The sequence below is a fragment of the Canis lupus genome, chromosome 7 (genome assembly GCF_011100685.1).
Source record: "Canis lupus familiaris isolate Mischka breed German Shepherd chromosome 7, alternate assembly UU_Cfam_GSD_1.0, whole genome shotgun sequence".
Classification (NCBI taxonomy): Eukaryota; Metazoa; Chordata; class Mammalia; order Carnivora; family Canidae; genus Canis; species Canis lupus.
This window is the reverse complement of record NC_049228.1, coordinates 39,694,081-39,720,495: the sequence shown is the minus strand read 5'-3', so window position 1 is coordinate 39,720,495 and position 26,415 is coordinate 39,694,081. Positions and strand designations below refer to the sequence as shown.

At 53.9% G+C, this 26,415-nt stretch overlaps 1 protein-coding gene and 1 long non-coding RNA gene across 3 annotated transcripts in view; one reads left to right on the top strand and one right to left on the bottom strand.

The window, feature by feature from the left end:
* The window catches only part of CNIH3 (cornichon family AMPA receptor auxiliary protein 3), a 103,060-nt gene extending 77,171 nt beyond the window's left edge, over positions 1 to 25,889 (top strand). Inside the window, exons 4-6 of the mRNA XM_038542871.1 lie at positions 5,946 to 6,058; positions 10,180 to 10,323; positions 13,721 to 25,889. Of these exons, the coding sequence (XP_038398799.1) occupies positions 5,946 to 6,058; positions 10,180 to 10,323; positions 13,721 to 13,748 (285 nt within the window). The 3' untranslated portion in view covers positions 13,749 to 25,889. The remainder of the gene's footprint in view (positions 1 to 5,945; positions 6,059 to 10,179; positions 10,324 to 13,720) is intronic.
* Positions 991 to 6,337, bottom strand: LOC111096721. 2 transcript variants are annotated; one of them, XR_005362319.1, is made up of 4 exons: positions 6,252 to 6,337; positions 5,663 to 5,714; positions 1,685 to 1,762; positions 1,021 to 1,114 (listed from the first exon to the last, which is right to left on the bottom strand). It is a non-coding gene; the product is annotated as an uncharacterized LOC111096721 (long non-coding RNA). The 2 variants fall into 2 exon arrangements; XR_005362318.1 differs by having other exon boundaries at positions 991 to 1,762.
* Positions 25,890 to 26,415: the final 526 nt, after the last annotated feature.

Below are 26,415 nucleotides of genomic sequence, written 5' to 3'. Positions count from 1 at the left end.
TGTGTTTTAGCAACAGCCCCAGCTGATTTGGAGGTACCAGGAAGTTTGGGGAGCACAGCTATGAGGGTGATGCTTGAGGAAATGGGCAGGGTGGGAGGTCCAGGGAGCTGAGTGGTTGGCAAGCCCATTCTGTTCCATCTGCTCCTAGTTTCCCTCTCCTGCAGGAACTGCCTAGACCCTTGAATTTGGACAGAAGGAACCTTCTTCCCTGTGGGTTTGGGCAGGCACACCTCCTCATGGATCAAGGTGCAGGATTTCCCCAGCATGTGGTGTGGCCAGTGGTCAGGGCTCATGAGAAGGGGCAGGAGGGCCAGGGGTACCCTAGCCAATGGCCAGCCATCAGGGCAGGAAGGATCCTGTAGCTCTGGGGCCTGTGGCAGGGTATGGGAGAGCCAGAGCAATCCCAGGTGACGGTGTGAGTGTCTAACATGTGTGGCAGGTGACACAGCTTTGTCTCACCTTGAGGGTGGGGCTGAGCTGTGAACTGGACCATTCTCAGGCTGGGTAGCCAAGAGCAGTGGGCAGTGGGGATGTGGGTTCACCCCTATCTTCTCTCCCTGGGCCACTGTTGCAGAGAAGTGAGTCCATGTGGGCAAGAGAGCCCCAGAAACTCCCCTGATTTGGATGAAATATGCTCAGGGAGGGTGGGTGGAGGAGAGGGTGGACCAATTTGATTCTTCTGTCCTTGCATGCTGGGACCCAGGTAGGGAACACCTCTTGCTGTCTTTGTCCAATTCTCTGTGGGTTTTGGTGTACAGAAAAGGCCCACAGGGAAAATGATCGGGGACTGGCTCCCCTCGAGGCTGGGCCCAGTCCCTGGGATCAACCAAGCAGGTCTGACCTAGACCCTGACAATGATGCCAACAAGGATGCTGCTGGCTGTGCGGGGCGCAGAGCCAGGCCATGGTTCCTTTTTTTTTTTTTAAAAGGTTTTATTTATTCATGAGAGACAGAGAGAGAGAGAGAGAGAGGCAGAGACACAGGCAGAGGGAGAAGCAGGCTCCATGCAGGGAGCCCGACGTGGGACTCGATCCCGGGTCTCCAGGATGACACCCTGGGCTGAAGTAGGCACTAAACCGCTGAGCCACCCGGGCTGCCCTGAGGCCCATGGTTCCTGGGGACATGCATCAGCACACATCACATTAGCTCATGGTGGCTCTTCACGTCTACTCTAGGCGATTCTGTGCTAGGTACTTATGTGCCAGGGTCATCCGCTCACCTCTTAGGATATTTTTTGAACATCGATGCAAATTTCAGGAAGTCAAACACTTGAACTGGCTGGCACCATTAAATGGTCACTCAGGTCAGCCTAACCCCAAGCCTAGCTGTTGGGGTGTCCCGGCTAATCATGCCATGGGAGGCCAGGGCGCCAGTCCACAGCACGAGGGGATCAGAGGCCTTTAGGGAGGCTGGCCAGGGAGCCCAAACTGTTCCCTGCTCCTTGCTCCCACCTGGCATGGGCTCTAACCCGCTGCCTTCCAGGAGTGGTTTACCCAGAGTGACTGCAGAGAAAGTGCCCTCCTTCGAGCAAAGGGACTCAGAAGAAGGTTTCCTGCCAGCACTTGGGATGCTTTTCTCCTAATCTTCCAGTGCAGCAGAATCCCAGGTTCCCAGGCATGCGACATTTCTTTCCCTCCGTCCCATCGTGCCTCCCCTGAGGTGAATCAGCTGTGCAATTACTCACCTGGGGACAGCAGAGCCGGTATCTCCACCTGGGTGGTTATGAAAAGATTGCCTCTTCCCTGCTCATCCAGGAGGGCTCCTGTTTGGGGAATCAAATGAAAGGGTGTTATCCTTTTTTTTCACACCCATGGGCCCTGGGGCAGATAGACACAGAGACCTAGACGTCCTTAAAAACAGGCAGAGCCTGGGTTTTCATGGTTGGAGAGGCAGGTTTGGTTTCTCTCCCCACTTGGGGAAGCTGGGGGCTTTGTTTCAGTGTGTGTGTGGTTCAGGGGAGACTAGGTGGAGAATTAGGAAGCCAAAATCGGTCCTGGGTAAGAGCGACAAGTGACCCACCTGAGTGTGGATTAGCTGGTACATGATAGTGACAATAAGGGTCATGACAGTGCACCTCTGCCTTTGACGCGGCTTCGCCTCCCAGAGCAGCCTCCTCCATAGGACAGGCTGTGTTCCTAGGCCATGGGGGCTGGCATTTACAGATAAGGGAACTAAGACCCCACAGGGTTAGCTGCATTTCTTAGGACCACACAGTGACCGTCACGTAACTATCAGAACTCATATAACACTTGGAGGTGGAGGCGAATATTTTGAGCCCAATGTGCTTGTAGTGGAAAGCTTGTTGTCTGAGTCCACGGAGACTGGGTCTCACAGCTGCCACTCCCTGCAAGCTGAACACAGCCCTGGTGGCTTCCCTGTGTGGCTTCCCAGTGGCTCTCAGTATGTGTGTGGTCCCAGCACACTTTCTCCAGCGACTCAGCTGGCCCGTCCACCTGGGATGTATGGTGAGAGGCAGGAGCAGGTACGCGGCCGTGGGGCTCGTTCTGCACCATCATCCCCTCCTCCCCGCCATCCTGGAGGTCCCATCCTTCTGCTCTTTCACATCCCTCTCTCTGTGCACCAAGAGAGTGCCTTGGCATCCTGCAGCCCCTCTGCCTGTCAGGGGTGAAGTAAGACAAAGGTGCAGCCTCATTGCATCCCACTCCCGTAACACGTAGGACTACCAGCCAGCAGCAGATTGTTTGTGGGCTAAAGCCAGGAAAGAACACAACACACACGCCAGTGGATGGGAAGACATGCAAATGCAGTTAAATCACTTTGAAGACAAATCAAGTACAATCGCCGGGAGAACATGTTTGTGGATTCAGGAGCTGAGCCGAGGGTGAGTGCTCTGCTGGACGCAGTGCATGTGTATAAGGAAGGAAACCTGCCAGAATGTTCTTGCCCTGGCCCTGGGAGGGGGTGCGGAGGCCCAGGGCAGTAGGGGCAGTAGAAATAAAAGAGGAAGAACAACCACAAGTGGCAGTGAAAGAAAAATGGCAGATAGGAGAGGGAACAGGTGACACGGAGGAGTCAGAGCCGGTGGCTGTGGGCAGCCACGGGTCGTCCGTGAGGGTGGCTTTGCAGAGGCCGGAGGTTGGGAAATATCTGGGTGAGATCCAGGCTCTGCCTGGATGAGATGGCGAGCCTGGGAGCCTGGGCAGGGAGTCACGAGTGATGGTAGAGGTTGGGGAGTGGGTGAAATCAGTGAGGTCTTCCTGGACAAGTGCAAGCTCTGCTCGTGCTCCCAGAGTGAGGCCCTCACAGAGGGAGTAAAGTCACATTTGCCCCGGGCTCCATGCCAGTACATGGTGAGGTGGTGGCCCTTCCAGGTGTCTTGTGCTGGACCCACCCTCTGCTGGGTCCCTAGGGCGCCTCTCCCTGTTTGTGGGCCTCTGGCCTCCCTGAGTGGTGAGGTGTCCCCGTCCTCTGCTCTGGGTGGAGTGAGTGCAGCCCCTCGCAGTCCCACCAGACCTGCATGGGGTGGCATAGTCAGTGTTTCTGGCTCTGCAAATCAGGCAAGTGGGGCTTCCTCCTTGCATGGACCACACCTGCATGGAGGCAGCTCCTCTGTTCACTGGGGGGAGAATGAGGTTGGTGTCATTCAGCAGCTTTTCTTAGGAAAACCCAACCCACTCCAGTGTGGGGATGTGGCTCAAGGTCAAGGGTGTGCTCACTGGGGTCAAGGGTCAAGGTGATCTGTATGTAGCAGGTGAGCTCAGAGTGGAGCATCCAGTCCAGCTGCCACGTGGGGATGAGCATGATGGCCCCATGGTCATCGGCCCCGCTGTGCTGGCCATGCTCATGAGGGGCAATGCTGGGGGATAGAGGGATGAGCCTGGCCCCACTGTTCCCACAGGTACCTTGTCCTGTGTCTGACTAGATGGGTCAAATCATACTATGGTGAGAGGCAACCCCTGAATCTCAGCAGCTTAAAGGCCACTGGCCTGTTCACACTCACATGCTCCTCCATCACCTGGGCCCTCTTCTCACCTGGAGTTTTGGGTGGATGGGCTACTCCCCACCCTAATGCCCTCGCAGTGTCGGGGAGAGAAGGGCCTCAGAGTGGGTGGCATTGGCTGGCCGGTGCCAGGGCCTGGCTGCTGGCGTGCTGCTGTGTGTGACTCACCCAGTGTGATTCCCCAGAGGTGGGCACTGTGCAGCCAGTGTGGACACCTGGCAGCCTGTCACCAGCCCCGGGGTGAGGGGCAGGTCCTCATGTCCACACCATTGTGGCTGGAAGCAAGCGGGAAGGGACCCCACACTCTAGCGAGGTGGGGGAGAAATGGGAGGAGCCTCTCCCATTGGTAGGGGTGCTGTCCAGAGACAGTATGAGGCCACTGGGAGAAGGCCCCAGAAGAGCACGGTTGGCAGTTTCCCTCTGTGTGGTGACAGTGACCAACCTCCCTGCTTGGAAGGTTGAAGCTTCCACTGTAAATCAAGCCCTGAAGATGGGAGAGGCCCTGGGCCTGAAATCCAGCATGGACTCCGCAGGGGAGGTGAGCAGGGCTGCAGCCGGGACACTTGGTGGGCGGTCCTGTGAGGAGGGGCTGTGGGGATGCCCACTCTTCCCCGGTGGCCGAGGCCTGCAGGCTGGCTGTGACCTGGGCTGCTGTGTCTGGAAAGCTGGCCCCATTGGTGGGACTCCAGAGCTCCTCGATTCCAAGGCATGGGTCCACACGTTCATCCCTGAGCAGACTCCTGGGTAAGGAAGATGCTGCTTGGTCATGAAGCGCATCTCTTACAGGGTCGTCTGGGGCAGTTAAGCCCCGTGAACACAGGGAGGGATGAAGGAGCCCAAAGATGGGACAGTTTGAGGCGGTCTGTTTTCTGTCCACAGACGCCCTGGCTGGTGAGCCAGGCTGCATCCGTAAGGCCAGCAGCCCCTGCCGCAGACCCACACCCTGGCCGCCTCACCGCATCCCATACTTGCTCAGTCTAGGAGACAGCGCGGGCGTGTGTGCTGGGGGTGGGAGGAGACACTGACTCGTTGGGGGAGGGGAAGGTCCAGGAGGTCCGCCAGGTGAGGTCAGGGAGCATGAAGCGGGCCTGAGAGGGCTGCAGGAGCTGCAGGGGTGAGGGATGGTCTGAGCGGGGCTTCCCTTAGGAAGCAGCATTTGAGATCAGCCCACGAAACTGGCTGGAAAGATTTTTCTCGGAGCTCAGAGGCATTCATGCCGGCTCAACAATGGGCCTCGCACTGGCTCCTACGTGACGGGGAAGATGGTGCACTCCCTCTCCATCTCTGGGTTTCTTTACTGGCCTGGGGAACCACATTTCTTCTTTACAGTCACAACTTTGATTTCTGTTACGACGTAAATATCCTGGGGAGTTTGTAATGACTTTAAACTCTTTTTACAAATAAATAAATAAATAAATAAATAAATACTCTTTTTAACACTTATCCCTGGCGTGGCTGCATTGGGGCTGGGGAGCCTGGTCTTCCTGCCAGCTCCCCCAGCATCTCCTGGTCCAGGCTGGCCTCTCTGTTCTCCATTGTCACTGCCATTATCTTTGGGCTCCCCTGGTCCACCTACCATCAGGAGAAATTCTGTTTTTCCTGGCCCGCCCACATTTGAAACAAAAACACGTATTTGCTTTAGGTTTGCCAGGTTGTAGAGGAGGGTACGTAGGCCTGGAAAGCCAGGAGCAGGGCACTTACAGGATCGCGGGTGTTTCTCTTCTCGCTTTCCACGGCCAGGCAAGGATGACCCCTAGAAGCAATAGCCCATTCTGGTAAGTAGGGTGCCTGAGAGCCTGTGTTTGCTGCACGTGGGCATGAAGTGTGGCTGTGGGGCCACAGGGAGGAGGATGTAGCAGAGATGGGCTACATCTGATTCGGTGCCACTGCAGGAAGGCCTCTGGGTCGCCAGTGTGTTGGCAGCCTGGGGGCAGGAGTGACCGTACCCCGTGTAATGCAGGCCTGTGTCTCTGCCTCCCTGCAGCTGGTGCTACCAGAATACTGCATCCACAGCCTCTTCTGCATCATGTTCCTGTGTGCTCAGGAGTGGCTCACCCTGGGGCTGAACGTCCCTCTACTTTTCTATCACTTCTGGAGGTAAGTCTGGAGGTGGGGCTGCTCTGTGCTTCCTCCTATCTGCTTGGGCACCGGCCCTCCAGAGACAATGACCCCCAAACAGACTGGCTGCCCTGTGCCTCCCTCCCTTCTCTGCCTTTTGGAGACCTGTTCTCCGCGGCCTTCTTTGCAAGCTACTCGCAGATGGCACCCCGTGAGGGAAGGCCTCTCTCACCAGCTCCACATGCTGCAGCCTCAGCCCACAGGGATCGTTGTTGAAAGCAGCTGCAGCTATTCAAAATCACCCCCAAATGGAAACAGTCCACATGGTTACCAACAGATGAATGGACAGACACACGGTATGTCCTTGCAAAGACACATTATTTGGTAATAAAAGGCAGTGATGTAGTGATATGCGCTGCGACATGGATGAGCCCTGAGAGCTCGACAAGTGAAAGGAGCCAGTCCCAAAAGGCCATTCATGTGAAATGTCCAGAAGGGGCAAGTCTGAAGGGAAGGGAAGTAGGCGGTGGTTGCCAGGGGCCGGGAGGGTCAGGTGGGGCCTCCTAACAGGTGTGGACTTACTTCTTTTGGTGTGAAGATGTCCCCAAACTAGGTGCTAGTGATAACAGGACAATTCTCTGAACATGCTAACAATCACTGGATCGTGTACTTTAACAAGGTGAACTTTCTGGCATGTGAATTATATCTTTTTTTTTTTTTTTTTAAGATTTTGTTTATTCATGAGAGACACAGAGAGAGGCAGAGACACAGGCAGAGGGAGAAGCAGGCTCCACGCAGGGAGCCTGACATGGGATTCGATCCCGGGTCTCCAGGATCATGCCCTGGGCTGAAGGCGGCACTAATCCACTGAGCCACCTGGACTGCCCTCTGTTTTTTTTTTTTTAAAGATTTGTTTGTCCTGGGGATGGGGCACAGAGTGAGAATTCTGAACAGGCTCCACCCCAGCAAGGAGCCTGACATGGGGCTCCACCACTCACGATCCTGAGGTCATGACCTGAGCTGAAACCAAAAGTCAGAGGCTTAGCTGTCTGAGCCCCCCAGGTGCCCCTGAATAATATCTGAATAAAAAAGCATCTACCAGATGGGCTGGATTTTCTGGGACAGTTCTGATTTTAAATATTCTATTCTCTGTCAAGACTAGGCATCCGATCACGTGATTTGGACTTTGTAAAATGCTGTCGCCATATGGACGTAGGAGGTAGGAAGGGGAAACCGAGGTGCAGAATGCTGCCGTGCAGGTGAATCAAGCACCCTTGACCCCTTGCTCCCAGCACTGCTGTGCCCCACATATTTCCTCATCGTCCTCTTACCATGAAACATAGCTGGCATTTGTCACGTCTGCAGCACATTCTCCTTCATCTAGTGCACCTGGGAGACATGCCCCACGCCCGGCCCTGTAAGGGAGTCCAACGTGGGTGTGAGATGGAATCTTCACCTTTGACGCACGTTTATCCCAGTGGTGGAGGGAAGTAGATTCTTAGCAGACGTGAGGAATGCGCGCAGACGTGCAGAGAAATTTAGGGCAAACAGGCAGGGGGTCACTGCGAAGTCTGCAGGTGGGGGGCGAGCCCAGCACAAGCTCGGAGGTAGGACAGCACTGGGTTAGTGTGGCTGGATGCACGGCTTTCGGAGGGACGGTGGATGTGGGCTTGATGGACCACAGAGGGGTCAGGCATGGAGGGTCCAGAACTCTCTGATGGGGGCGTTGGAATCAACGTATTCTGTAGGGAATGGAAGCTCTCAGAAACTTTTGGGGGAGAAAGTGGCACTACCTGACTCGGTGTTAGGAAAGCGACCATGGCCACTGAGTAGAGGGGAGGAGGGTGAACTTGGGAGGACGTGTCCAGTTAGGTGATCACAGTGGAATCTCAGGTGAAGAGACACAAGAACTGGACCCCCAGGGTTACTGCGTGATGGAAGTGGGGATGGACAGAGAGGGTCTGTGGATGTGAGCTCGGCCAGTGAGCAGGTGCAGGGGTGGGGCAAGGGCAGCCTCGGCTCTGCGGGCTGGCAGGGGTGGGGCTGGCAGGGGTGGCGCCATTGACCTAGAGTAGGAGGAAGTGCAGCTTTAGGGAAAAAGGGAAATGACTCAGGGACACAAGAAAGTCCTGTGGGTTTTTTTTTTTAAGACTTAATTTACTTATTTGATGTATAGAGAGAGCCAACGAGTGTGACACAGGGCACAAGTGAGGGGGAGGGGATGGGCAAAGGAAGAAGCAGAGCCCCCCTCGAGCAGGAAGCCTGATGCAGGACTCAATCCCAGGACCCCAGGATCATGGCCCGAGGCGAAGGCAGATGCCTACCCGATGGAGCCCCCAGGCGCCCCAGGAGAGTCCTGTTGTGAGCGACGGTAACCCACGGAGGTCATGGATGACTGTCAGCTGGGAACACTGTGCTGTTGGAATCTGTTTCCTGCCCACCCCGGGGCTTTGTGGGCTCAGCTTACCCAGTATCCACACCACCAGGTGGACCCCTCCCTGTGTCACACACAGATCAGGGGGACTGTCGCCCAGACTCGCTGAGCTGGGACACAGCAGGCCTGGTTCAGCCCCCACCGTATGGATTATAGCCCGTGTCCTTGTCACCAGGCCTGCTCCCTGTGAAAGCCCCCTCCCTGCAAGAGAAATCTATTTAAGAGCCTTCTAGTAGCGTGTCGCCAGCCCAGGGAATCAAAGATGTGGTGGATTTACAAGACTGACTGGTGCTCTTCCAGCATAGGGGAGAGGTGGACACAGAGTCCTTGCGTGTGCGTGTGTGAGGGAGTGGCTGTCATGTCCCCGCCTGGGGGACCTTGTCTGACTGTGGAGTCAGTTCTGGCAATTCCCAAGTGCTCAGGAAACGAAAAGAAATGGGGAGAGGAGGGTCCTTTGAAAATGAGAGTCCTTGAACACCGTCTGCCTTGGGCTTCTGCTCCTGCCTCCCCCGGGCCCAGGCCGGGACGTTGTGCGGACTCGGCCCCTCCTGCCCTGGCTCTCGGGTGCTGGTGGAAAGCAGCCCGGGCACCTCCATTCAGTCCTGTTCTTGGCAGAGTATCACATCCAGCACCATGCGTCATGATGCCCCGTGGAGTGGGCACTTTCATCCCCATTTTACGGACGACAAAGCTGAGGCTCAGAGGGCCAGTGGCCAGCTGGCAAAGGTCAGGTGTCAGGCTGGTGGCCGGTGAGCCACAGAGCCCCGGCTCTCTCCACCAAGCCGCTTGGCCACCCTGCCGCCCCTGCCCCCACTGAACGAGGTCTCCCCAGAGGCCCCTGGATTTTGAATCTCCCGCTTAGGAGGCAAGGAGTGGCCTAGAGAACTGAGAGCAGCAGCATCTCTGAATCGGCTTATGCTGTCCTCCTGGCATCCTGTGATGACCGACACTGTCGCTGTCCTCTGAGGGGGTGAGGCTCGGCTGGAACACCAGGTCCCATGTTGCTAGTGACCAGGCGCTCTTCTGAGCCCTGGAGAAATCTGCCTAAAGCTGCTCTCCGGCCGGGCCTCCTGCCTCCACCAGAGTGACAGCAGCCCTCCGAGGCTGTGCCGGGGCCAGAGGTCAGCCCCAGGGTGGCCCTCACTCCTGTGAATGAGCCTGCTGGGTGTTTCTGCATAGACTTCAGCCTCCCTCTGGCCCACTCCCTGTGCTTTCCTGCCCCAGGTCCCTCTGCTGCCCTGTCCCCATCATAGCCAATGGTCTTTGGCTGTTCAGGGTCCTTCCACCAGGAGAATAGTATCTGAACCCCACCACACCCCAGCAGGCACGCGACATCCCTCCCCTAGCGTTCAGGTCTGAGTGGAGGATAAACCCAGTCATTAATGATTCAGAGAGACTGTGGCCGGTGGAGTCGCCCTTGTTCCTGAGCTGACACCCACCTGGGTGCCTGCGCCCCTGGGGCAAGAGGCTCTTGTTGGCGCCCACAGGCAGCTCCGGGTGACACGTTTCCCTCTATTGGAGCGGCTTTGCGGGTGCCATCCCCGTCGTGCCGGGGTCCCTGTCTCTGGGAGCTACGCCCTGCTCCAGGACACTGCCAGGCTGTGATGTGGGCGACGATGCGGGCAGAGGTGGACCACCACTTAGTAGAGATCCCTTGGACACAGATGGCCTCCCACGTCCCATCCGAGCCTCAGAGCCAAGGGTGCTGTGTCCTCTGTCCCCGCAGGTATTTCCACTGCCCGGCAGATAGCTCGGAGCTAGCCTACGACCCGCCGGCGGTCATGAATGCCGACACGTTGAGCTACTGCCAGAAGGAGGCCTGGTGCAAGCTGGCATTCTACTTGCTGTCCTTCTTCTACTACCTTTACTGGTGAGTTTCTGACCCTCCTGGTGCTTTCATCCTGCGGCACATGGGGGCAACTTCAGGCCACCACTGGCCCTAGGGGGTGACCTGTGAGGGTGGGGGTTCCAGCCTGCTGGGTAAGACCCCAGCCACCTGCCTCGGAGGCGATGAGGGTCCTGCAGGGGTCTCCCACTGGCGGGCGCGTCTGTAGGTCCGCACAGTGAAACGCATTGTCCCCACACCTTGGGGAGGGGGTTGGTGAGCTGCAGCTCATCACTCCTTCCCCCCGTAGGGCTCCCTCCACAGCTCAGCCACTTGCGTTCTCTGTAGCCCCTGGACGCCTCGCCTTGTGGCCCCTTGCAAGCATCTGGGGAGCAGAACAGAGACCCTGGGTGGCTGTCACCCTGGGTCATTGCAAGCGCACGCTCACAGCTCTCCCGATATTACATAACGCCATGCCCATTACGTAAACCGTGCTGACTCTGCGATTGTTCAGACGCCTCCCTTGTCTGCACCTCTGCGCATAGCGGCCCAGCCAAGCAGATGGCCGTAAACAGACTGCCTTATGGCTCGGGCCCCAAGGGTGCCTTTTCTTAAAGTGTCTCCCTCCTGTTCCTCCTTGGGCACATCTCTGGGGCGCCTCATCTACCACCTCACTACCCGGTCGCTACCCGTGGCCACGAAATCTGCGGGCGTCCCAGGGCTGCTGCTGATGGGAGCCAGGCGAGGAAGAGGAGGGTGGGAGTGTTAGCAAGGCAGCCTCAGGTTTGGGGCAGGCTGGGGCCTGGCTGATTTATCCACACTTACAAATGAGCCGGGCTTGGAGCCAAGAGCGTGGCTTGTATGGCCCAGGCTAGGGGCTTGATGCCATCGTCGTCCACATGTTAACATTTAGGAACCTGAATCCCAGATGTCGGATGCTTTCCTGTGTCACAGCTGCAAGTGCATCTCAAGTCTGATCCCGGACGTGGGGCTCTTAACTGCTGGCTGTCTTAGGAAAGCTCGAGAAAAGTCTTATGAAAGTGTGGTCTTTGGGCTTTCTGCATCAAGTGAGGTGGATGTACTTCTTAAAAATGCAGATTCTTGGGCTTGTATTGGCTGACTCAGGATTTTGTGGCTGGGCATCCCCCAGGATACTGCTTGGATATGCCCCCTTGCCCATATACGTCCCAGCGTCCAGAAGACGCGAGGCCCTGAGCATACACCTTACCTTGGGGATAACTCAGCCTTGGAGGGGATTCACAGTTATTCTACTACATTCTTCTTGGGGTCAAGAGTTGGTCTAGGCTCAGGATGACCCCTTCCCCCTCCTTCCCTATGGACCATCCTGGGACACTGTCTGCGTCAACTTACAAGGAGCCTGAGGGTCTCTGAAGCATCTCTGGAGAGGCTGCGGGGGCACGAGGGGGCGGCAGGGGTGGTGTTGGCAGCTCCTGCCCATTGGCCAGGAGTGATCATCCTGTAAATGATCGTGTTCCAGACATTCTGTTTAACTGTCTGTCCTTCAGTTCAGTCTGGCCCTGCCTTCATGCTGCATTTGTTAATTTTCGTTGCCAGAACAAAATTAGGACAACTCCTCCTGCTTGCAGGGACCCTGGGTAGCGGCCAGGGCTCCCCCTTCTTTGTTGAATCTGGTGCCTTGAGGCTCTGCAGAGCTCCCCAAAGATCCCATTTCTCCCACCCCAGAACTCCCAGCTGCTTAGATCCAGGGCTCTGGGGCACACAGGACTGTCAGCCCTGGTCACCTCATCGCGGGAGAAGGGGACCCAAGCATGTGGATAGCTATGTGCAGGCTGAGCACAGTGCTGGACTGGAGTGACAGCCACTGGGAGCCTGTCATGGTGGGGTTAGCATCTCACAGCTTCCTCGGGCTCCCCAAGACCTCGCAGAGATTAAGAGGTGTGTCCGAGGCCCTTGTCGAGAGGTGTCTATATGGCCTCACAGCCAAGGCTCTTCTCAGCATTGTGTGCTAACCAACCCAGTGGGTGCCCTGTGGACCAGGATGTGTTTGCAGGTTCCTGGGGTGGATCCTAGCTAATGGGAACATGAGCAGGTTAGTCCAGTGTAGACTGTCTGCCTGCTCCATGTAACCATCTCTCAAACCAAGAGGTGAAGTAGCACCACCCTCCTGCATCGCTCTGGGTCATGCTACTTCCTTCATGTTTATTCCTCTGCCTCTATATCCATCTTATCTATGGCCGACTTGATGGCAGACACCCCGTCTCTCTGTCTTACTCGCTTGTGCACAAGCACATAGGACGTACTCACGAGCTCCTGGTTGTTGCTGGAGCTTGGCTGTGCACCACCTCAGGGCAGGCACCGGACTGCAGGCTCACCATGTTTCTCAGCACCGGGAATGGTGCCTGGCATGCAGGAGGCGCCCGATAAATGCTGAATGAGTGAGTGACTGCAAGTGAGTAGAGCAGGTAAAGGGCATCTGTGATGTCACTCGATGCTGTCATGGAGAGTGCATTGGCCTTGGCTTTTTGCTTTTCCCTCCCTGGCTCTGTGCCCTCAAGCGATGCACTTCTCATGTGACCCCTGGCTTCCCCAGGTGCACTGAGAGCCTCCAGCTCCGGCCTAGCCAGGGATGCTGTGTGGGCACAAAAGGTACCAGGTTCTCAGAGATGGAACTGCACGTGCTTAGAGGAGCTTGCTGGGCCTTTGAAACTAGGCAGGGTTAGAAGTAAAGCAGAGCTTCTTTCATTGGGTTTTCTGTCTGAGGTTATCCATTTCCCTCTCTATGATGTGAAAATGTGGTTGTTTTTCTTTGTTCCAGGGAGGCTAAGTGGTATATTTTGGCATGGAACATCCTCCATCTTGCAGAATTAGCCTTCAGCCCTTTCTAGAAGCACAGGGATGCGTGACCTCCAGGACACATGCTCTCAATGCACATTTGATGCCTGGATTCCATTAAAAACAGGAGGTCCAGGGAGTGACCCTATAAAGAATTCATTTAGTTTCTATATGCAGATGGCCTGTGTTCACACATTGGGCCTTGGAATAGTGATAAGGGTCATTTTCCAGCAGTGGGATAGGATGTGGCATCATCTGGGGTCCTGGATGCAGCCATCACATGAGCATGTGGCAGCTGATAGGAAGAGAATCCTCTGCACTCCACACCCCAGAGACCTGCAGCTGCTCCCCCCTCCTGCAGTGTCTCACCAACCTGGCTGGTCTCATTTAAACCCCATTACATAATAACCACGCAGTCACTTAGGCCGATCACATCTTTTATCCAAGGGACACAGTACTTGGTCATAGCAGATGTTTAGTCCAACGTGGTGGGAAGTGGGGACAGCAGGGGACAGACACTCCAGCGCCAGGATGAGAAAGAAGCCACCCCTCCCCTTTGGTGAGGGTCCATCTGAGTCCCTTGAAGGCTCCCACTCACCCCTTCTCTTCCTCTTCTCTCCATATTCAGCATGATCTACACGCTAGTGAGCTCTTAGCTCAGACTGCGCACCATCAGAGGCTGAGGTCACGTGTGCTGGTGGCTGGAGAAGGACCCAGATGGGGCCATGTGAGAGACACCTGTGGACTGCCAAGGTCACGGAGCGCAGGGTCGCTGCCCAGCCCGCCCCAGGGTTGCGATCCCTTCTGGGCCGTGGGACCTCTCCTGAGCCAGGACTGCTGAAGCAGCGGTCCCTGAGCGCACCTCCCCACAGCTCCGTGCCGTGCACACGGAGCCCCAGGACCACGCGGGAGGGGCGGCCGGGGGCTGCACGGTGCCTGCCCAGGAGTGGAAGGACCCAAGACCCAGGCCGCGTCTGTGGGACCCTCGGAGCCCGAGGGCGTGGCGGGCTACCCGAGCCTCTCGTGTTTCTTCTGACCCCTGGCCACGGCCTGCGCTTCTGTGGGAGGGCCTGGGGGTGCATGCATTCGCCTCTGGCTCAAAGGCCCTGACCCCGCAGGCCGTCTGCTTTGGGAGAGCCGGCTCAGGACACCAGGAGTGGGGCCTGGGGCTGTGTTGGTCAGGAGTTATGTCCAAAGTCAAGAGGAGGCGGGAATCCGAGGGAAAAACGATTTTTTAAAACCCCGACATGTTCAAAGTGTTAGTCCTTTGCCACCACAGACCGTACTCTGCTGCCATCAGTCGCAAACCATCACAGAATCAATGAATGCAGATCGACTGCTCAACATTGGCAAGGCTGCCTTGTCTCGAGGACCCCAAGCGGCCGCGAGCCCAGAAATGCTGTGGTGCCTGCTTTGTGCCACGCGCATCCGGCGGCCGGGAGGTGACACGGCGGGGTGACATGACGCTGCGCTGTTCCCTGTGTTAGCTCCACGCGAGGACACTCGCTTAGTTAGAATTTTCCATATGACATTCTCTCCTCTTCGGGTAGGAGTTGTCACAGGGGGTTGTAAATAATGACAAGGCTGAGATGTTTTGTGTTTAAATTGGGCACAATGATTTCCACTTCATTCCCCAAACTTCCCTTCCTTTCTTATGTTTGACACACACGGGCTATTTATACCTGCACCCAGCTCCATCGGGGCCTGTGAGTCAGGGTTACGGATGGTGCTGGTAACGCCGAGTGCGCTATGTTGAAACTGCAGTGGCAGCTCAGTGTCTCACCGACCTGGCTGCTCTCATTTAAACCCTGTTACAGGCTGGCTTCGCCTCTGAGTGGTTGGTAAACTGGTAGCTTAGGAAAAAAAGTTTCCAAAAGGTGTTTTGCTTCTAAAAATTGTAGAGAGAACAAAACTCCGATTTCTGCGCTGAGGCTGAAGGTATAAAACCGGGGGATTCCAGGCGGTATTTTGGGGAGCGACTTGACTCCCCTTGATCCAGGCAGTGTCCATCGTCCTGGCTGGGTTTCTGGGGCTGCTCAGCCTCGTCTCCGACCCCGTTCCCGGGAAGACCCGCTGCAGGAGCCCTTTCCCAGCCTTGCTTTTCACCTTGGAGCTGTCTTGCTTGTTTTTGTACTTTGCCTCCTTCCAGAAAGCTGTGAAGTGGCTCGTAGTAGCAGATACAAACACAAAGAGACCATGGGAATGGAAGTAGGGATTTCTGACACACTGACTGCCTGAGGTTCTGTTTACTGAGATTGAACATTAAATGTTGCTTTCTCTTCGCAGTAAATAGTAGTTCACATTCGCCTAAAGCTTCACCTTCTACAGATTGCTTTCACATCTTATTTGACCTTCCTCACCATCCTATGCGCTCCATACACTTCTTTTTCCCATTTTCCAAGTGAGGAAGCAGAGGCTCAGAGAGGGTAAGTGACTTACCTGTAGTCACGCAGCAGTCACAGATCTGCTTTTAAACCCAGGTCGCCTGACTTCACAAACCCCATGTCCTTTTCTTTTCTTTTCTTTTTTTTTTTTTAAAGATTTTATTTATTTATTCATGAGAGACACAGAGAGAGAGAGGCAGAGACACAGGCAGAGGGAGAAGCAGGCTCCTTGCAGGGAGCCTGATGTGGGACTCGATTCTGGATTCCAGAATCATGTCCTGAGCCAAAGGCAGAAGCTCAACCACTGAGCCACCCAGGCATCCCTCCCATGTCCTTTTCTGTCACCTGAAAGCCAGCAAAGTAACTTAGGCTCTTGTTACAGTTCCATTAGTCTGAACTTGAGAAAAGGAGATCTAAAGACATAGAGCTGTAGATGAAGTGCCTCGTTTTCTTCTCCTTCTGTGAGAGCCTCAGACTTGCTTTGCTGTGGCAGGTTCTCCCCCCAAGGGGGTCCTCTGCAGGTGCAGGAACATCCAAGTACCTCCCTCCTACAGGCTGTGACTGGGAACAACTCTGCTGCTCTGTCGGGAGCTGGAGCCAATTCTCAGGTCCTGGGAGAAGTGAATCATGTGCATAGAGGTGAGAGTGGTGAGCACAGCTGCTGGAGCAGCGCTGGGTGCCAGGTGGTCACCCCAGGTTAGCGACGAGGAAGCCAGGGAGGCTCGGGGTGTGTGAATCTGCCCCAGGGACCGAGCCAGACCAGGGCCCAGCAGTAACCACAGCTCTAAATCAAGGTGTGGGACGTTGTAGGACGTCAGAGGCCCTCAGCTAGGGAGGGCAGGCAGAACAAGGGCCATCATTAAAGCCCCCTGTGACTTTCCCCACATAATACTGCCTGCTGGGATATCTTCACCTGTCCTTGTTGGTCCCACAGAATCGACCCCAGGCAGGGAGTCAGTGGAGCTGGGGTCAGTGCCTTGGGTAAGTCCCACAGTGGCTGATGGATGGCTGTCCCTGCCCAGCATGGCTCTGGGCACCTGGGAGAGAGGTCTTCAGGGGCATAGGCATCAGGGAAGGTCCTGGGGGGACCTGGTACCAGTTTCCTTGGAACATTAGAGCTGTAGGCCAAAGGCACAGGGTGGAACCTGCTGGGGTCACTTACTTTTCACATCACCAAATGACACCCACTGCACGACTTGTTAGGTTAAATGAGGTAATATTTTCAGAGAACCGAGATGAGCTCCCTGTACATGGTAAGTCAGGCCCTCCCTCTGTAGGAGCTGGGTCTTCCTTGCCATCCCCACAGTGCCCTGGGTACATCCAAGTCCACGGCCTCTGGGGCAGGGAGGTCACCTGGACCAGCTGTCTGCCGAATGCCTCATCCCGTCCACAATATCCTGACCCCTCTTTCCAGCACTGTGTTGCCAGCCCATGGCCACTGCCCTTGGACACTGGCCCTGGCAGGAGTCCTGTAGAGTACATATATGCATGGTCTCAGTGCCACAATATTGCAAAATAGGAGCTGCCACTGGGTCCAGTTCATAGTTCAAATAGTCCAAATGCTGAAGCTGGTGGAAGTTACTCGGGTGACTGCTTGCCCTCCTCCTCCATCCAAGTGAGGAGGGCAAGCAGGAGCCATGCTGTCTGAGCTCGGGGGTCTTGTGCAGGCTTCCCGACCTTTCTGACACTGAGCTTTCCTACCTGGAAGGTGAGGGAAAACACCTGCCTGGCTAGAGTGGTTGTGAGTCCTGTGTAGACGGCCTGCCTCGTCCCAGGCGCTCTGGGTCTGCCCACGTCGGTCCTCAGGGCGGCTCCCTGCCTGCCCTCGCAGACTGAAGACAGCCTTCCTAAATAGAACCTCAGCTGCCGTCCTTCCCACTCCCATCCTGCGGCCGGCTGTACCGGTGTGCGACCCAAGGACACAGCTCAGCCCTCCCGAGCAGATCTCCCCTTTCCTTCTATTTTTAGGCTTGGCAGTTGCACCGATGTTGATTGAAGTTGTGGCTGTTGAGACAGTTCTGTTCTCCCTCGAGAGAGATGAGTAGCACCAGCAGGTGCTTGGGCAGCTGCACAGACCCCTCTCCCAACCTCCCCCATTCCTACACGTGGGCTGCTCCAAACCATGCGCTGGTGAGAGTGGTCCAGACCTCAGCAGAGGCTGCGGTCCCTGGGTGTTGGGGGAGGCCCCAGGACTGGGTTTTGGCTGCTCCCATGCCCAGGAGCCATGCAGGGTAGCAGGCCACAGCAGGCTTTGCCCCCACATTGCTACGACCATCTCTCTGCTGCTCAGCTCTAGCCAGGTGGCTCTGGGTGCCCTGGGAGTCTTCTCGTGCTGACCTTGACCTCTTGACCACCATGTGATGCCCACATATTCCTTCCTTCCCAAATGGCCTAGTGCTAGGCTGTGGGAGCCAGTTGTTAGGTTTCTTGGGGATCCTGCTCAACAGCTGTCCAACACAGCCTTTATAAGAACTGGTTATGTAAGCTTAGAACAAAATAAATTATACTCAAAACAAAGGTAACGTAGAGTCAAAACTCACCACCTCATGATTATGTCACTACATTTTGCTATATCTGTGCTCTTGAGGTTACGTGTGTTGCCCCAACGGTGGGATCGAGGTGTCACCGTGTGCTTTGGTGAGCTTGATGATGTGCAGCTGTAGCTTGAAATTGGCCATGGTTGGAGTACTTGCACCACAGAAGTGAGCACAGGTGGCAGATCCAGTCCCCTCCTCCCTTGCATGCAGTGCTTCTTGTTGGAGGTTTACTAATTCCTGGGGTTCACACCTGGCTGTACACAGTACTCCCAGCTCTGGCACCAAAGGTGACACTGCAGAGCCAGTGACCAAGTGGCAGGTGGGCGGCCAGTACCTCTGAAGGCATCCTAAGTCTTGACGGGGTGGGCCTGGATGTGACGTAAGTAGACTTCTCTGCTGAGTGGAAACATGCTTTTGTACTTTGGCCTTGATCCCAGTGCCCTTGAGTCACTGTGGGGGCCGCCATCCTTCCTGTATGGTGGGTCCCATCCCAGGGGTCTTCTGCACCCTCCTACCGCTGGACACATGTGTCTTGTATGAATGCTGGGGTGAATGCTGACCACACTCCATCATGTTATCCACCCTGTAGGGGATCTTGGGGCTCAGGGCATCTCAGTGAGGTCTGCAGCTGTGCTTTGCACACAGATAAGCTCATGACCTGCAGCTCCTTCTCTGCTGGGCTCTGCAGGCTGGCGAGGGTGGATGTCTGCTCCCGGCCAGCCCCAGCCCTGCAGATGCTGATCATGCACATCTCCTCCAGGCAAGACACTCTCCCCTCCAGACCAGGCACCACAGGGGCAAATGCACACCCCTTGGTTGAGAGACTCACCAGCACAAGGAGGCTGACAGCCAGTGGAGAGACTTCCAAGCCACCGTGGCATTTCTGAGCAGCAGACCCTATCCCTTCCAGCGATGCTTGGCATCTCAGAGAAATGGCATCTCCTTTCTGGTAGGGATACATCTCTGAGATGTTAGAGCAGGGCACCTGGGGAAAGTGAGAACCAATTAAACACCAGTCCCCACATTAAATTATAATGAAGGCATCCATCAGGCCCCCATGCTGGGGATGGTCTGCAGCGATGGAAACAACAGAACTAGAGGTTCTCAGGGAAATACTGCTGGTTCGTGGCCCCACAGGACAGGTCATCTGATGCTGTTCTGATTTTCCCATAGCTCCATGGAGGGTACATTTGATGTCGAGGTGGCATTCTGGGCTCCGCGGGCTGCGGAGAGCCCTGTGTGTGGTGGGGTGTCAGGTAGAAGCAGAGTTCTGTGGTCAAACCCCCGTGGGACCTGCAGCCTAAACACCCCCACACACCTCCCCAGCTTACCTGTGCAGGGGGCTCTGGCCCCAGCATCAAGGGGGAGGCTGGTCGGCTTGCAGGGCACTTGGGATGAGCGGGGAGTGGGGCAGAGCCCTCCGGTTGAGGGTGGCCTGGGAGACGAGTGTGCATTGGGGTGAGATAGGTCCACACAGGGAACTGAGGATGGGAATTAGTGTGAAAAAGTCAGGCTTGGCCCAAACTGGCCAACAGCGCTGATGAGAATTAATCCACATAATTCAAGGGCAGAAAAATGTAGGAAAGACTGGATTCAGGATCCCATGGATTATAAACTCCAGGAGGACAGGCTTTCATTAGGTAGCTCCCAGAGCTGAGCGGAGTTTTTATTAGGCCACTGCAAGTATATGTTGAATGAAATTTTGGATCACATCTGGAATCAGCAGGAAGCAGAGAGCCACTCCGGTTGGTAGGAACCCATATCTTGGGAGGACTGTGGGGGCTTCGTGCAGCCATGTCCTGGACACACCTTGCTGGGCTCGGGAGCAGTGAAACAGGTGCAGGCACTGCCTGGGTGCCTATAGATACCCCCCACTGCAAAGACCTCTCTGGGCTTGTTCTTCTGAATCAGGAAGATACAACCCCTAGGCTCACAAGAGTAGATGGTGGCTCTGCAGTCATGGAATGACCAACGCTAGACTCCACCACCTTCCATGCTCACAACAGCTAGAAAACCTTGAGGAAAAAATGAGCCCAGCTTCTGGTTGCCACTCACTGGCTTGGGAGGGTCTGGCACACAGACGCAGCTGTGGCCCAGCCCTCGAGCAACAGTCCTGGCAGACAGGTCCACCTGCTTGAGGCCATTAGGATTGCCTGCGTTGTCCACAACGGCAAAGAGTAGGGAGAGTCAGGTGCACGCTGCTCTTCCCGGCCTGGGCCTAGAGCTCAGGTGTGCAGTCCCGCTCACCCACACAGAAGATGCGCCCTGCGGCCGGCCGGTGAACACGCAGCAGCACCTCCCCCATGTGTGTGCACTGACCATCAGTAGGTCATTGCGCAGGTGTTAGACATGTAGTAGCATAGAGTCTGGGGAGGAAGTTCTGGGCTAGCGCTGTGCATTCATAAATAGCCTTCTGGACGATGAGAGGGGAAGAAGAAAGAAAAGGAACAGGTAATAGTTTTATCCATAATATCCTCTCTGGTTGGTTTTCATCCTTGAGCCTTGCCTTCTACAATCTCACCAGCAGCAGTGGGTGTTGGTGGGGGGCAGGAAGGTGTGGAGTCTCTTCCTTGTGAGTTAGAGTCGACCGCTTGTGCTCACTCATGCACACACACTCACACACATATTCACACACCATGCACACTCACGTGTGCACATACTCAGATACATGCATGCACACACTTATACAGTCACACACTTTGTCCCACGATTGGCCCCTCCTGTCTTCTGCCCTTCTAAGCTTCTGATGAGAAGGAAAAGGAAGTAGCAGGAGAACAGGAGGAGGGGGAGAGTGGAGGGCAGAGGAGAAGTCAGTCAGCTATTTTAAGGACATGAAAGTCTCCTCATAAGTCATTACAGTCTCCTTGCCAGTTCATTTCCGTTCGAATGAAGTTGAAAGGTAATCTGGTAAGTTTCATTATCTCTGCATATAATTCATAAGTTTAGATGAATTACCATGACATAGTGTGTAGGAGGATTTCAAGGTCTGGCAAGGTGACAATTACAGGACCTCACTGGAACTGACAGCTGGTATTGCAATGATCTCCTTTTATTGAGATTCTCTGTGTGATTAGAAAAAAAAATCCCAGCAAACTGAGTCATGATCAGTGGCCACTGCTGCTCCCACGTAGATCCCCAGAGGTGCATGTGGTGTGTGTGCAATGGCAGAGCCTCCATGGCTGATACAGGGCTTTGTAGGCAGAGGACTCTCATGTGTAGCCCATGACAAGAGCAGCTCAGATGTGTGTAGAAGGGCACGTTCAGTTGCAGAATCCTGTAGAAGGCTGAGAAAGAGAATCAGAACTCAGTTATCAGCACAAGTCAGCTTGTTTGTGAGAGCCTCTGCTCTGCTCAGGCTGGACATGTATTGCCATGTCCATTCTGCATCTCTCAGGTAAAGACAGAGCATAAATGTTTGTCGGGTGGACCAGGAGAAAAGGTGAAGCCTTCTGGAAGCAGTAAAACATTGCTTTGTGCTAAGTATGCTTAAGCTGGCGGGGTATCTTCTACAGCCTTGAAATATGTGTAAGCATATGAAATAAACTCATGAGTTTCAGAATAATCACACAGTGAGTGCAGACATGGAGTACCTATGAAAGTTAATTCATCTATTTATTCATTTGTATATTATTTATTCACCCACTTACCTCATTTATTCCATGAATGTTTATAAAATATCTGTATAACATTGAGTGTACAAAAATGAGTAAAGTGAAACTGCAGGTCTCAGTCCTCAGACAGCTGACACCTATCTACTTCCCTGCCTCTGTCTCCATCCATCCATCCATCCTCCATCTCCACCCATCTTCCATCCCCATCCAACCGTACATCCTCTATCCAACCATCCATCCATCCATCCATCCTCCATCCATCTATCCATCCATTCTCCCATCCATCCACCCATCCACCCATCCATCCTCCATCCCCATCCACCCCTCCACCCATCTATCCTCCATCCATCCATCCATCCATCCATCCATCCATCCAGCATGCCCACTGGGTCTTCAGCAGCCATCAAAGATTCGAGTTTATTTCAACCCCCAATATTATAGCTCCATGAAACTCTGAAGCCCTCCCATAGTTCCTCTGTAATCTCAATATTTCCTCCTTCTCCCTGCCACTATGCCTGGACAGTCCATACTCTCATTGGTATGAACTCAGAGGCTTGCCCCATCATTGTTTTTGCCTCTCTAATTCATATGCCTCAATTATTTTGTGAGTTTAGTAATTTTACATAAGATGAGGGAGAGTGGGGGGAAGAGCTACAGCATGGAGCCTTTGTCCTTAACCCCCTCCTCTCCCTTCCGCTCATTCTTCTTGTGTTTCCTCTAAAGATATACAAATAAATGTGACTTGTAACCCTCCCGGCTCCAATACACACACACACACACACACACACACACACACACGCATGCATGAGCACACGGGTGTATACACACACACCCTGCAGTCTCATATTGAATAAATCGTATTCTGGAGGCTCAACTTTTACCCCAGGTTAGTTGGTCAAAAACAGTTTTCTGAAGAAACCTTTCCAAAAGAAATTCTAGAAAGAAAAAGGATATTTTCTCCCTCTACTCTATATTATTTATCTATGTACATTCTATCTTAAAGCCCGAGTCTTAAGGCCTGGCCTGGATGGATGAATGTGGGATGGGAGAAGACAGACAGGCAGGTAGGTGAGTTATATGCCCTAAAACTAGAGTCAGCTTTTATATACCTCAGAAAAAGAGCATGGAAAACTTCAACCACTACGGTTCTATCGGCATTTCCATTTCTTAAGCTAATGTTCTTGAAGATCTTGGCCCAAGATCACACACTGAAAGGTACAAACATGCATTCAATCAAGTTTAAGCAAAAAGGCATGTATGAGTTATCTCTTGCTACATAACAAAGCACCCCAAGACTTAGCTGCATAAAATAACAAACATCCATTTTCTAAGGGCCAAGAATTGTGGGGTGGCTTAGCAGCATCCTTCTGGCTTTGGGTGTCTCTTGAGGTTGTATGGATGTTGGCTGGGCTGAGGTTACCAGAAGATGGAAGTGCCTCTGGGAGGCTCTGGCTGCCAGCAGGGCTCGGCTCCTCGAAACGTGGGCATCCCCTCATGGCATGGACATGCTTCCTCCAGACAACCCAGCGGGGAGGGAGAAGTAAGTCCCTTGTATTTCAGTACCTGGCTCAGGGGTGGAGGGGACTGCACTGGCCTGGCAGCGAGGCCATTTGGGAGGCTGGCTACCTCTGGCACAGACTTACGGACAGCAGATCCAACCTTATGACTGACCATCTGAGTGCAAGAAGCCAGGAGAACTCAGCTGAGAGGGCAGGAGCTTGGATCTCTTTCACCCCTGTTGGTGTTGACCGTTACTGCCAGGGCTCACACTTCCTGAGCAATTAGCCTATGTCCTGTGTTAAGTGCTTTGCAGAGATGATCACATTTAATTCCAGATCACATGCCTATTTCACAAAGGAGATGGAACAGGTGATGTTGAAGGTTATCTGGCTGGAGTTTCTGTGCGGCACTCTGACATTTCTTTACGTGGAAAGCCACTGGCCACTGCATTAGGTTTTCATGTTCTAGCTCAGGGGCTGGTCCTTTGGAGACCGTGGGAATAGCACCCTAAACTAGGGGGCATCATTTAGCATGGCAGGCAGATTGGTCAGCATGTGTGCCAGAGCAAGCGATCACTGAGTCAAGCTGAAGACTTTGCCTTAATGACGCCCTTGGTAAACAGAAGTCTGCATCTGCAATCAGTAGCTGAAAGCACTGAAAGTCCTGTGGAAGATTCTCATCCGGGTACCAGCATTTAAATGTATGCGACTGTTTTTCATATTGAATTTCCCATCTCGTGGCGTGCCATTCTGCAGCTGAAGGAGCGCGGGGAGGGTTTCGGAAGGTGACACAGTATGAGTCCCAGAGGAAGGGCCTCGAGTGGGTGTCTTTGGAACATACACCCAGCTCCTTTTGCCCATGAAGGAGAGAGGATAGGAGCCAGAATTCTCCTGTAAAAAGTAGAGAAATCACTTAAATACCAAGCACTTCATCCCACTCTTTTATATTTTTATCTCATTCCATCTTTTTATATTGTTTTTCTGTTTCTGGTGAATTCATATCCACCAAGCTGGCAAATAGGGGGAGTGGATAAGCAGGATCCATTTCTGAGACAGGGGAGTGCTCACTCACTCATTCAACAAACACCGTTGAGCTTTGGCATGCGAGGTGTCCTGCTGGGTGGTGGCCCATGCAGAACTCATTCATCATCCTCTGGCTGTATTTATTGAGTGCTTTTTAGCTCCCTGGCACCCTGACAGATGCTGTGAAGTTTTTTAAAAAAAGAAGAAAAAAGAAAAGGCAAGATAAAGGAGTCGAGCTTCTCCTTCCTTCAAGACATACCCATAGAAAAATAAAATTAATATGAAACAATCAAGAAACATAGCAAGGCAGTCATATAATAATGCCCGCCCCCTGAAAATAATGAGGCTTTATTATTATGGATCTTTCTGTGTTCTACACATTCATAGAAGCTTCTCTTGCAACAAAATGTAGAAATTATCCCTAAAGGTTAGTCTCCAGGTAGTGATGGAGTGCACATTTTTTGTGGAAGCACCAGGCATACACACAAGGGGCCCACAAATGGTTAGAGTCCAGGGAGGCTTCTCAGGGGAGGTGTCGGGGGTGGGGGGCTCTGCAGCAGCAGGTATGCTCACAGGGGGCTGATTCCAAGAGCCTAATGGAGTGAGGTAAGTAAGGAGGGAGTGCTCTGGGCCCAGTCTCACCCCTCTGACCTGGTGTCACTCTGAATCAGATGTTTCTGTGTTGCACCTCACCCCCTATGCCCCTGAGAAGATCTGGAGCTGGGTTGGATGCTGTGATGAGCACTCAGGTTTGGGCAAGGCCAGGTTGGACACTCCTGGGTCGACCCTGCAGCTCAAACCTTGTCAGTTCTAAAGATGAGGATTCCCCACCACCCCACTCCCGAGAACGGCCTGACTCCTGGAGTCTTCAGTCCTTTTCCTGGCTCCAAACCCCAGGCCAGGGCCATTGTGGAGATGACAGGGGATTGTGGCACGAGCCCACAGCCTGTGGGACTAGTATTATTCAACCTGGAGAAAACTGAAGGATGAAACAAAATGATCTGTAAGTACCTCAAAGTTCTAATGCAAGAGGCTGGTGATGCTGATTCCTCTGAAGGCATTTGAAGAAACCAAAAGGGTTATGATGACACAGTCAGGATTGGGGTCAGCCCTTGGGGCCTCTGCCCACCCTGGTATGGCCAACACGTCTGTGCAGGCACCACCTGTGAGGGGACCCAGCAGGATTCTCCTGGCTTGGGCTTTCAGTGCTGACCCCAGGAGGGTCCTAGGCAAACCAGGGATGAGAGTCCCTCTGCTGGGTCACCCTGGTCCAGGCTCAGGTGCATCCCCTCCAATCCCACCCATAGGGACCATACTGTCCAACATAACCCAATGACCCTCAGTTGCAGGGGCGGGGTCTACCTGAGACCATGTGGCCTGGCTGGTCAGAGAGGCCTAGTCAGGGTGGAAAACACCAGGCCTGGGCACAGGACGAGGGCATGTGACAAAGTCATCTGTCAGGGAGCAGCCCCGGCCCCAAGCCTGGAGCTGCCACGTCCGCCTACCTTCCTCTCACTCATACACACAAGCTCACCAACCCTTGGCTTCTGCAAGAAGTGTGGGGAGCAATTTCTGGCAGTTAACAAGACTGACTTTCTGAGCTTTTTAAAGGGCCAGATCTCTCTGGAATAATTTTAATTTTGTCTCAAACAGGAATGATTTTTTAAATGGAATGGTCTCAGGGCACCAGGGGGGGCTCATCTGGTTCAGCATCTGACTCTTGGATTCAGCTTAGGTGGTGATCTCAGGGTCATGGGATGGAGCCCCACGTCAGGCTCTGTGCTCTGCAAGGAGTTTGCTTGAGACTCCCCCTCTCCCTCCACTCCTCACACTCATGTTCTCCCCCCCTCAAATAAATAAATAAATAAATAAATAAATCTTTTAAAAAATGGAATGGTTTCATTATACATAAGCATTTCTACATGTGTGGCACCATGCTAGGTATGTCATTGGGACTATTTTGTGAAACCCTGCGCTGTAATCCTACAGGCAAGGTGCCCTCATGTTCTCTATCTTATTAGCAGATGGGGAAACGGGGTCAGAGAAGGGAGGTCCATGGTGGTAAGCTGGGGACCCAGCCGCAGAGTCTGATGCCAGAGCCCATGAGCCAAACTGTGGGCTGAAATGAGTTTATCCCATTGTTGGGATGATAGTACTACTCCTGGTCAGCAGTAGTAATCAAATTACCAGGAACACTTATGTTTAGCTAATTTCATCAGCAACTATGAAAATAGCTAAAAATAATTTCTGTTGGTGGTGATGTGGGTTC